This window comes from Bison bison, unplaced genomic scaffold, assembly GCF_000754665.1.
Source record: "Bison bison bison isolate TAMUID 2011002044 unplaced genomic scaffold, Bison_UMD1.0 scf7180017864298, whole genome shotgun sequence".
Taxonomy (NCBI): Eukaryota; Metazoa; Chordata; class Mammalia; order Artiodactyla; family Bovidae; genus Bison; species Bison bison.
In genome coordinates this window covers 55,296-68,420 of record NW_011494870.1, presented here as the reverse complement: position 1 = coordinate 68,420, position 13,125 = coordinate 55,296, and the positions used below count along the sequence as shown (strand labels likewise).

Here is a 13,125-nt window from a genome sequence, read left to right as displayed (position 1 = left end):
AGCCTACTCCTTAGATCAAAGTATAATATGAAAGTTGAAGACTAACTCATAATATGTCTTTGATAATATCAAATGTACTGACTAAATGTCTAGAGAATTTATATCTAGAAGCTAATCAAATATTAAAATTAATTTTTTAATTAATCTCAGATATGCAGGTGACACCACCCTTATGGCAGAAAGTAAAGAACTAAAGAGCCTCTTAATGAAAATGAAAAGAGGAGAGTGAAAAAGTTGGCTTAAAGCTCAACATTCAGAAAACTAAGATCACAGCATCTGGTCCCATCACTTCATGGCAAACAGATGGGGAAACAGTGCAAACAGTGACAGACTTTATTTTTTGGGGCTCCAAAATCACTGCAGATGGTGATTGCAGCCATGAAATTAAAAGACGCTTACTCCTTGGAAGGAAAGTTATGACCAACCTAGATAGTATATTAAAAAGCAGAGACAACAAAAGTCTGTTACTTTGCCAACAAAGTCTGTCTAGTCAAAGCTATGGTTTTTCCAGGAGTCATGTATGGATGTGAGAGTTGGAAAGCTGAGCGCTGAAGAGCTGATGCTTTTGAAATGTGGTGTTGGAGAAGACTTTTGAGAATCCCTTCGACTGCTATGAGATCCAACCAGCCCATCCTAAAGAAAATCAGTCCTGAATACTCATTAGAAGGACTGATGTTGAAGCTGAAACTCCAATACTTTGGCCACCTGATGTGAAGAACTGACTCATTTGAAAAGACGCTGATGCTGGGAAAGACTAAAGGCAGGAGAAGGGGACGACAAAGGATAAGATGGTTGGATGGCATCACTGACTCAATGGACATGGATTTGAGTAAATTTCAAGAGTTGGCGATGGACAGGGAGGCCTGGCGTGCTGCAGTCCATGGGGTCGCAAGGAGTCGGACACAACTAAGCGACTGAACTGAACTAAATTATTTTTAAAAACAGAGATACTTACCAAAATAATCTGGACATTTTAAGCAGACCTCTTTCAAAAAGGCATTTGCTTTCAAATCAAATGTTCTAAGCTCAATATCTGTGCCCAATCCTAAGACATTAATTTCTACCACGGGTAGTTCACAGTCTCCAACAAGGTGACAGAACTGAATCAAAACCTAGAAAAGAAAGAAAAAAGAAACAACTATCTAACACACACACAAAAATATTTATGCAGATGGTGGCCATATATGGATATATGAGGTATACATATGATATAAATGATATAGATTTCAATTTAGGAGAGATCTTATACATATAAAATACATGCACTAGGCAAATTATCTTCAATAAATATATACTGAATAGTAATAATACATATAAACTCTTAATTATTTTTTTAAGTGAAAGAGGATTTATTTAAACTTTCCACAGACAGAATGTGGTCCCTCTCAGAAGGTGAGGGTGGCCAAATCTTTAATTATTAAGGAAATTAATCTTCAAAGGGGAAGAAGAATCACAAAGTAACATCTGGATTGAGCTTAAATAGGATTAAAACAATGTGTATTAGTAATAAGACTATATAAATAATCTGTGAATAGCAGAAATGACCAAAATTTAAATAAGCCATATTAATTTTACTACGGTACATATAAGGCATACCTCTGGCACTTCAAATCTTATTTTATACTCAATCATATTTTTAAAACAATCTGGTTTCTGAAGATTTTTCTGTTGAGGACTTTTAATTCTAGATGGTGACTGAAGAGGCTCTTCCAATGGACTACATGGTGCATCAAAAAACTCCTCATCTGAATCTAAATACCACAGAACATTTTTTAAGTCAATAATCTACAGGACTGATTTAATAATAAAATTTTAATAATTTATCTGAAATAAATATGAACACTACAACACTTCTTCAAAAAACTGAAATGTCAGTTTTCAAAAAACTGCAACATCAAAATAAAAAGAAAAGAATATAGAGATTATAGCTGCAAAAATAAATTCTTAATGACAAAATGTATCAAAAATTACAAAATGCAATCTTTAGAATAGGCATCTTTAAAATCAATAGTCTAAAAACTGCCAAAGAAAATTTTATAGCAAATGCCAAGGCCAATTACTACCTACATGATGAATACTCAAAGGAACATACTAATATGCTCACTCTATCTGGAGAGCAAAACAGAACTTAATTACAAACTCTGAAACAGTAAAAGCAGGGGGCAGGCCCTGCAGTTTAAACAGAGAAACTAAGATTAAGCACTATTTCACATATGGACAACTATTTAGCCATATATATGATAATAAATTTTTTAAACATACTTTAAAGGGTCCAAAATCCAGTCAAACTATTAAAAGAAGGTTTAAGAGAAACTAAAACCATCTAATATATCCCTAAAAATATAAAATTGAATTTAAGGATAGATGATCTCACAAAAACATTTCCTTCCCCTTCCCACCAAGCCTGATCACTACAGAGAAAGGTAAACATTCTCTAGAAAACTGAGGATCAACATGGCAATTTCTGTTATTTAACATTTAGCAATTTTTAAACTCTTAAAAATAGTAAAATATATTTATTTTTCTTTCCAGTGTGGCCAAAAAAACCTGTATTTCATAACAAAATATTTACAAGTCTTCATAGGTGAATGTATATATTAAGGCTTGATTATTTTCCTTTAATAAGTGAAAATAAAATGTGAAAAGTTAAAAAAAAAATTACTATAATGAAGATCTCCAAAAGCTAAGTAACAGGTTATAAATTAGACACAAACTTTCATGGGTTCTTTTAGATCACAATAGGATAGAGAAGATTAAAACTTACTAGTGGTCCTTGTTACTATGGGATTCAATTGTTTTTTGAAGCTTATTTTTAATTGAAGGAAAATTTCTTCACAATATTGTGTTGGCCTCTGGCACACATCAACATGAGTCAGCCATAGGTATACATGTGTCCTCTTGGTCTTTAACCTCCCTCCCACCCTTCCCACCCCTCTACATTGTTACACAGCCCCAGTTTGAGTTCCCTGCGTCATACGGCAAATTCCTTTTGGTTACCTATTTTACACATGGTAGTGCATATGCTTCCATGTTACTCTCTCCAGAAAATCCCACTGCAAAAGGAATTTAAGTGAAATTTTCTAGATAACATGCATATCTACTATTGCCTGAAATTGTTTATGTGGTCTCCAAATGAAAATTATTTTTATAATCTATTTATAACAAGGAAAATTTCCTAAAGTAGCTTCATTTTACCATCTTCAACACATGGAATTTCCAAAAGAGGAAATTTCTTCTGTGACATCTGTGATGTTCCCAAAGAAGTGGATCTTTGAACCTGGAAGAAAAGTTAATTCACTCTCAACTGGTACATAGACTTTTATTGTAAGTTCTAGGACGACTGTGACAACAAACACACACACACATAAATCTGAATTAACTGGAAAAATTCCAGTCTGAACTAGAAAATTTGTAAATGTAAATTTAAAGAAGTGCTTTTACAATTTAAGGCTAAATATAAATTTCACATCTGTTACAATCATTTCCTCGTATAGGAAGAAATCATAGATATATCTTAACATCTTACTAAATAAAGGAAGCCACCTCTATGGCATCCACAGGAAACAACCAAAGTCTCAAAATTTAAAGCCTCTGTGGTTAGGGAGCCTGTACTTTTATTTTTAATTTTTTAAAGATATTTTAGTAAATTACTTTTCTACTGTCCTGAGCCAAGTAGAGCATACAAAAAATATATAATTCATTTGAAAATGTTAATAATAAAAGATACCCCTGAATCTTCCATCCAGGCCAAAACCCAAAATAGTACCAGATACTTACCTAGAAGCATCTTATGTGCTACTTTCTTGATCACATTCCCTAAAACTGATTTATTTTATTTACTTGTTTTTAACCTTCTATGACTGATTTTATAAGTAAAATATTATTTAACCTGTTTCTTTCTAAACTCAGAAAGAGGCAATAATATTGCATACATTTTCCTGTGACACTGTTTCAACAAAATATTCTTTAAATTTTATCCATATTGATACTTTACTCATTCTTACTGCTATACATTGATGAATATAAACCACTGGTTATTTGTCCATTACAATGTTGGCAAATACTTGTGTGGTTTAGATTTTTGCTTTTACTCACATTACCAGTATAACCATCATTTAACACATGGGCTCAAATGCAAGATTTTCTATCGTGTATATATCAGAGTGGAATTTTATATATTCACTTTAATAAGTACTATCAATATGTTTTCACAAGTGTTTATAAGACATTATATGATGTCATCAGTAGATTAGTGTTTGTATGGCTCCACTTCCTCATTAACATTTAGCATTCTCAGACATAATCTTACTGGCATTTTCACCCTAGTTTTAATTAGAATTTCACAAATATAGTTACACATGGTTCATGGATTGTTTCTGCTTCTCAGAATCGTATTCATTTGGCGGAAACATTTTTACTGAAATATAATCTACTGCATATGAGTATGTAATTTAAGTATAAAAACTAAATTTCAAAAAGAAAACACACCCATGCACCCAAAATTCAGATCCAGGAACAGAACATTACCAGCAACTCAGAAGCTGCCCTCAGAGTCCTCAATCATCAGGCATACCACCACAAAAAGTAACAACTCTGCTGCCTCCAATTTCAATATTGAATGTTTTGAAGTTTTTTACACTACATTCATTAAAGAAGATTTTGTTTTATGAGGTGAATAATAAAACTGAACATCTTTCTTGTCTGTTTGCTCATTTCTTATTGGATTCCTGGTCTCCTTACATATTTTGGATAGTCTTTCTCTTGTGGCTCAGATGGTAAAGAGTCTGCCTGCAATGCAGGAGACCCAGGTTCAATCCCTGGGTTGGGAAGATCCCCTGCAGAAGGGAATGGCAACCCACTCCAGTATTCTTGCCTGGAGAATCCCATGGACAGAGGAACCTATGGAGCTACAGTCCATGGTGTTGCAAAGAGTTGGATTCGACTTAGCGACTAACAGCTTTTCTAAGTTGTATGGGTTGCCAATATTTTTCCCAGTTGGATGGACAGCCTTTTTTCATTATTAACAGTATCATTCAAAAGGCAGAAAATTTTAGTATCTAGGAATTTACTTTTTTTCTCCTATATTTGTACCTATTTATCCCAAGACACTTTTATCCACCACAAGAACTCAAAGATTTTCTCTGTTTTTGAAGGTTTTCAAACTTTACACCTTTGGGCATTTACATTAAGTCTCTGTTCCATTGCAGGTTAAATTCCATGTTTGGTATATGTTACAGGCTGATGTTCACTTTTTCCCCACATGGAAATCTAATTATTTTAAAACAATTGTTGAAAAGACTTACTTAGTTGCACTGGAAACTTTGTAAGAAATAAAATATATACATTAACCATATTGTTAATTTATTTCTGAATTCTATTCTACTTTAGTTATCTTTATGTCCATTCTTACGCTGAAACAACACTTTCCTGAATAAAGCAGCTATAAAATAAGCCTTGAAATCAAATATTAGAAACCCACCAACATTATTCTTATCCAAATTTTTTGGCCAACATATGTTCATGTATTTCCATATGTGTATTATAATAAACTTGCTAACTTCCAAAAGAAAAATCTGGTATTTAGATTGGGACTGTGAGAAATCTATAGGGTTTTGAGAGAACTGTCATTTTAAGAAGGTCAGTCCTCCAATTCTTAACTGTATCATTCCACTTATTTAGGTCATGATCAATTTTTTACAGAAATGTACAGAAATCTAAAATGTAGTTTTAGATTCACAGGTCTTATTATTCCTTTGCTACACTTTTCCTAATTATTTAATTTTTTAATGCTATTACAAAAGGAATATTTTTCTTAATTTGATTTTTAGAAACAACTTACTATTTACATTGATGATATAGACTGCAACCGTGACAAATTCGCTATTGCTAGTTGTATTTTTCTACATTCCTTAGGACTTTTTGCATAAATGATCATATCATCAGGAAACAGTTTTACTTTTCCCTTTCTATTCTGTCATTATTTCTCTTAAGTTACTGCAGAAGCTAGAATCTTCAGTATGAATTTGAATAGAAGTAGTGAGAAAAGCCATCATTCCTGCACTATCCGTGATATTACAGGGGAAGCGTTCAGTCTTTTTCAAAATAAACTTTATCTTAGTTTCCTAAATTGATGGGGCGCCCTTATATTCTCAGTTTGATATCATGAATGGTTGTTGGATCTTATCAATGCTTTTTCCTTGTCTACTGAAATAATCATACATTTTTTATCCTTTATTCAATAATTGAATAAGTGTACTTAACACTGATTGGTGAACTATTTTTGCTTTCATGGGATAAATGCTTTCCTGGGTGTTTTAAAGTATCATAGTATCTAATCTTTTTAAAATATCATACTATTTGACTATAATATTTGCTAAGTATTAATATTTTAAAATCTATGTTAATGAATATATAGATCTGTAATTTCCTCATAATTCCTCTATCTAGTTACAACAGCAGGGGAACAGATGCAAAGAAACAAAGTGTGGCCTATGCACAGAGGAAAATAGCAGACATAGTTCAAGCAGAAGCAAAGGCATCAGATTTACTGGGGAAAAAAAAAACGTTAAATAAATTGTCTAAAATGTTCTCAGAGAGCTAAAATGAGCCATTGAGAAAGAGATAAAGGAAACCAGGTGAATGTTACAACAAATGGAAAGTATCAATAAAGAGACAGAAATTATAAAAAGAAACCAAGCAAGTTCCAGACCTGAAAACTACAATAACTGAAAGAAAAAATACATTAGAGAATTTCAAAAGCAGAGTTGAGCTAGCAGTAAACATGTGCACACATCAGTCAAAATTATTAAAAAAAAAAAAAAAAGAAAAGAAACAAAGGATAAAGAAAAATGAACACAACCTAAGGGGCCTGTGAGATACCATAATGTAAGGTGATGTATGCATTATGAGAACACCAGCAAGAAAAAGACGAAGAGAGGGCACGAAAGCATATCTGAAAAAATAATTACCAAAAATGTGCCCAAATATGATGAAAAACTGGGACAGAGGAGCCTGGCAGGCTACAGTTCATGGAGCCGCAAAGAGTTGGACACAACTGGGCAACTGAGCAAAGCACTTACATAAACCTAAAAAATCTAAGTTTAATAACTGAAAGTAACATATATTCAAATACATCCACTCCAAAACATATTATCATCGAACAGCTGAAAGACAAAGTAAGAAACTTGCAAGCAATAAGAGAAGTGAGCTGCCTATGTTAAGACTCTCAGTAAACTATTAAAAGCTAATTTCTTACCAGAAACCATGAAGGTCAAAAGGTAATGGAAAGTCATATTTGACACCAAGGATTATGTGTCTGGCAAAACTATCCTTCAAAATGAGAGAGAAATTAAGATATTTCCAGACAAACAACAACAACATAAGGAGTGTATCATCACTATACTTGTCCAATAAGAAATCCTTGCCAGAGCCCTTTAGGTAGGGAAAAGAATACTAGATAGTAACTCAAAGCTATATAAAGAAGAAATCTCCAGTACATATAATTACATGAATAAATAAATAAGGAGATGTTGTATTCTTAGTTCAGAGTCACCTTTTTTATTTCCTGTACACTTAAAAGAAAACCATAAGAATAATTATAACGACACTACTGAATACACAATGTATAATATGGAAATTGTGACAATACCACAGGGAGTACAAAGCTGTACAAAAGTTTCTGGCTGCTTTGCAGTTAAACTGGTATTAACTCAAAACACAGTTTATAAATTCAGAATGTTAAAAGAAAAAATTTCCTAATCAGTAATGACTTTAATGCTTAATATTTTACTTATGTATTTGGTATCTGTACAGGTGTCTCTGACCTCATCTTTATCTCTGTATTCTTACTGAACTGCAAAATTCCTAAAGGATAAGACTTGTATCTGTTTAACTCAATTTGTACACTATAGGCAGAGCACAAGCATCAAATGAACATCTGGTATAGTTCAATAATGACAAACACAAGAGAAAATCAAATATAAGTCAACAAGAGACATTAGAAAAAAGCAGATGAAAATACAAAATCCCTTATTTTAGGATCATGCTATATATAACTTGTAAAATCTACTTCTTCAAGTTTATATATGAGATTATATTGGTTTTATTACTTAAAACAAGAGAATTTCAATGAGTCACAGGAATAAAATACAAAGTAAAAGTAACAAATATTTTGGACTCTTAGACTAAAAAAAAATGATCAGTGAGGACAAACAAGAAGTGAAGAGGAATGAAATAGATTTACATTTCACTACTCTGATTTTCTCTTCATGTTAAAAAAAATAAAAAAGGCAAAACATTACCTTTTAGTCTTATTTGGATCAACTGGAAATGGGTAGTGGACTAAAAAAGCATTAAAAAAGCTCATTAAAACAAAAGGCGCAAAAGAACAATAACCAAACCACACTTGTATGGTTACTTCTAATATGGAAGCATCAGGGGGTACTAAAAGCACAATTGCATCCTCCTCAGTTCAGGGAGACACGAAATGGCACGGAAAAAACATCTTATCCAATTAATCCAGAAACGTGTAAATCTCCATGACACTTTTGGAAAAGTTAACAGGGACATGAGTTTGAGCAAGCTTGGAAGTTGGTGATGCACAGGGAAGCCTGGCGTTCTGCAGTCCATGGGGTTGCAAAGAGTGAGACACAACTGAGTGACTGAACGGAACTGACCAGATTTAGTCCAGTATTTAGCATGGCCATTTCATGGCTGAAAATACATGGCGGTGGCGGTTCAGTTGCTAAGTTATGCCCAACTCTTTTGATCCTATGGACTACAGTCCACTGAGCTCTTCTGTCCATAGGATTTCCCAAGCAAGAATACTAGAGCAGGTTGTCATTTCTTTCTTCAACCAATGGCTTTAAATATCAATGGATGGAACCATCCAATCAAAAGGAACAAACTGACAAAATGGATGAAAAAAAATTGGATCCAACTACATGCTGTCTACTTTGTTGTTATTCAGTTACTCATTGTGTCTGTTTGTGACCCCATGGACATGGACTGCAGTATGCCAGGGTTCCATGTCCCTCACCATCTCCTGTCACCATGCTGTCTACTAGAGATTCCTTTTAGATCCAAATACACAAATAGAAAAGTGAAAGGACCGAAAGAAGGGACTCTATGAAAACAGTAATCACAACAGAGGACCATAAAGAAGGTTGAGTGCCAAAGAGTTGATGCTTTTGAACTATGGTACTGGAGAAGACTCTTGAGAGTCTCATGGACTACAAGGAGATCAAACCAGTCAATTTTAAAGGAAATCAACTTTGAACATTCACTGGAAGGACTGATGCTGAAACTGAAGTTTCAATACTTTGGCCACCTGATGCAAAGTGCCAATTCACTGGAAAAGTCCCTGATGCTGGGAAAGACTGAGGGCAAGAGAAGATGGGGCAACAGAGGATGAGAGAGATGGATGGCATCACTGACTCAATGGACATGAGTCTGAGCTAAGGCACAGGAACCAGAGGTCAAATTGCCAACATACGCTGGATCATAGAAAAGGCAAGGGAATTCCAAAAAAAAAACAGCTACTTCTGCTTTACTGACTACACTAAAACTGTCACATTTGTTTATACTCAAGACTAATGAGAACTGAGAAACAACATTTAACGCTGGTGGGACTAAACATTCGTAATCAAAAAGCAAATTTGGAAAAATTCATTAAAAAATAAAATTCACATATTTCACTCAACAATACCACTTCCAGAAATGTATCCAATGGATAAAAAAAATACTCAAATATATGTATAAGAAAGTTCAAAGCACTGATATTTTTTATAACTAAAAATATAACAATATAAAAGCCCATCAAAAGAGAATTACATTATACAAAGGATGGTACACTCACAAAATTTAACACTGTACCACCATTAAAAAAAAAAAAAGGCATATCTTTATATGCTGAACAGGTAAATATCTCCAAGGTAAATAACATATGTTAATAATGGTGAAAAAAGATTTAAAACAGGAAGTATAATTATCCCATTTATGTAAATTTTAAGAACATTATAATATAAACATATACATATGTATACACATAGATACATATTTGTACATGTGTGTATTAACAAAAGCTATAAACATTTTCAAAAAACTAGAGAAGCAGAAGTTAACCACCAAGGAAAGGGATTAAAGATCGGAAAAGTGAAGAAAGGTAGATACCATTTTACACTTTTGTTTACTATTTGCATCTTTAACTATTTTATCATTTTCTCTTTCAAAACGTAATTTTAAAAAGTCTATTACGGATGAACTGTTTCACTCCAAATTTCTGTGGTTACACATACTCTTTGTGAAATCTGTTTTTAAATTCTTCTTTCATTAATTTTGAAAATACATTACCTGAGATGATTTGACAGGCACATTTACTTCAGTTGCAGGTGAGGGTTTTGGAATGCTTTCAATCAGTTCCAAAATCCCTTGCAGTTTTTTATCTGAGATTCGTAAAGAAATTAATGGTAAGTTTCCATAAATCTTGAATCTGTTTCAAAAAGACAGAAATCACTATTTAAAAAATGACTATTCATCTTATATTATCTAAGAATAATCAAATGTGATATTAAGTACTAAAAATTATCTACATGGTCCACGGGACAAATGATTTCACAATCTAAGAATTCCCATCATTTTTCCAATCTCATCAGCTGAATTAACAACATTATATTTAAAAGGCTTATTTTCTATTGTTATTATGTTTACTGCTAAGTCACTTCAGTCGTGTCCAACTCTGTGCGACCCCATGGTCTGCCGCCTACCAGGCTCCTCCGTCCATGGGATTTTCCAGGCAAAAGTACTGGAGTGGGGTGCCATTGCCTTCTCCAATTACGTTTACTATCCTTCTATTATTTTGTCAATGCCAGTTGACAATTACTACTTGTAAGTGTTTATTACCAATAGGCATTAAGGAAAGCAGTTGATATGTAATACAATAAATAATTCTCACAATCTATGAGGCAGAAATGTATTTCTGCTCCCTGTTTCTTATAAGTTCCCATATATACATGGTTCCTAGCAGGAAATTAGGTTTGGCAAGTACAAATTACCTGTCCAAGAGATTATATATTTAAAACCAGGTTTAAAAGTCAGATCTGAATGAAAAATCACAATCATATAGAGAAATATGTAACAAAATTCAACACCCATTCATGATAAGAACTCTCAGTAAATTAGAATTAAGAAATATCTTGCAAAAACCTACAACCAACATCAGCCTTAACAGTGAGAAACTGAACGTTTTCCCAGCAAGACTGGGTACAAAACAAAGATGTCCCTCTCACCAGTCCTTTTCAACATCACACTAGAAGTCATGTCAATGCAGTAAGCCAAGAAAATAAAATTTAAAAGTATACAGATTGGTAAAGACATAAAACTGTCTTTGTCAACAGACAACATGATCATCCTTGTAAATTATCTATTAAAACATTCCTGAAACTAATAAGCTAATATAGTATAGTTGTACGATATAAGATTAATATAGAATAGTGAACTGCTTCCCTATATACCAAAGGACAAGTACAATATGAAATTAAAAATACAAGAACATTTATATTAGCATCCAAAGAAAGTAATACTTAGGCATAAATCTAACAAATACAAAATTCATAGGAGGAAAACTGTAAAATTCTGATAATAAACAACTAAATAAATGAAGAAATATTCCACATTCAAGGGTAGGAAAATTCAATACTGTCAAGATGTCAGTTAATCCCCAACTGAGCTATAGATTCAATGCAATCACAATCAATATCCCATGAAGTTATTTAATGGATATGGACAAATTGATTTTAAAATTTATATGGAGAGGCAAAAGACCCAGAACATATTAGTCAACATAATACTGAAGAAGAGCAATGTTGGAGGATTGACATTCCCTGATTCAAGACTTACTCTAAAGCTACAGTAAGCAAGACACTGTGCTACTGTCAAAACAATAGACAAACAGATCAATGGAACAGAATAGAGAGTGCAAAACAGACCTCCACAAATACAGTCTGAATCTCTGACAAAAGAGCAAAGACAAATAATGGAGCAAAGACATTCTCTTCAACAAATGGTACTGAATAAACGAATATTGAAATGCAAAAACATTAATTTATACATAGGCTTTATACCTTTCACAAAAGCCAACTGAAAGTGGACCACAGACCTAAATTTAAAACCCAGTACTATAAAGCTCCACAAAGACAAATCAAAGAAAACTTAGATGACCTTTTCAGATACTTTTTAGATATCACTTAATAGATACAATGCAAAGGCACAATTCATGAAAGAACTAATTGATAAACTGGATTTGGTTAAAATTAAAAAACTTATGGAACTTCCCTGACAATTCCTGGTTCTACTGCAGGGAGCAAGGGTTTGACCCCTGTTCAGGGAACTAAGATCCTATATGCCACAGCCAAAACGGAGAGTAATGAATTAAAGAAAAAAAAATTTAAAGCTTCTGCTCTACAAAAGACAATTCCAAGAAAATTATAAGACAAGCTACCAAGTGGGAGAAAATATTTGCAAAAGAAAGATCTCATAAAGGAACACTATCCAAAAAGTTCAATACTACTCAATAAGAAGGCAATCTAGTTGAAAAATGGGCCAAAGATCTTAACAGACACCTCATCAAAGAAGACACACAGACAGCAAATAAGCAAAGATGTTTCACATTATATACTATCAGAGAAATACAAATCAAAATAAGAATTACTGAGATACTACTACACACCTACCATAATACTGACAACACTAAATACTGACAACACTAAATAATGGCAAGGATGTGGAGCAGCAGGAACTCACAATCACTGCTGACAGCAATGCAAAAGGGTATAGCCACTTAGAAGACAGTCTGAAAGATTCTTATAAAACTGAAGATGCAGAGCACATCATGAGAAACGCTGGACTGCAAGAAACACAAGCTGGAATCAAGATTGCCGGGAGAAATATCAATAACCTCAGATATGCAGATGACACCACCCTTATGGCAGAAAGTGAAGGGGAACTAAAAAGCCTCCTGATGAAAGTGAAAGTGGAGAGTGAAAAAGTTGGCTTAAAGCTCAACATTCAGAAAACGAAGATCATGGCATCCGGTCCCATCACTTCATGGGAAATAGATGAGGAAACAGT

At 33.3% G+C, this 13,125-nt stretch overlaps 1 protein-coding gene across 1 annotated transcript in view; it reads right to left on the bottom strand.

The window, feature by feature from the left end:
* LOC104996790 (vacuolar protein sorting-associated protein 13A-like) overlaps window positions 1-13,125 on the bottom strand; it is a 207,917-nt gene that overhangs the window by 157,057 nt on the left and 37,735 nt on the right. Inside the window, exons 9-12 of the mRNA XM_010851154.1 lie at window positions 10,351-10,489; window positions 3,196-3,277; window positions 1,597-1,751; window positions 956-1,112 (exon numbers count right to left, since the gene is read on the bottom strand). Of these exons, the coding sequence (XP_010849456.1) occupies window positions 956-1,112; window positions 1,597-1,751; window positions 3,196-3,277; window positions 10,351-10,489 (533 nt within the window). The remainder of the gene's footprint in view (window positions 1-955; window positions 1,113-1,596; window positions 1,752-3,195; window positions 3,278-10,350; window positions 10,490-13,125) is intronic.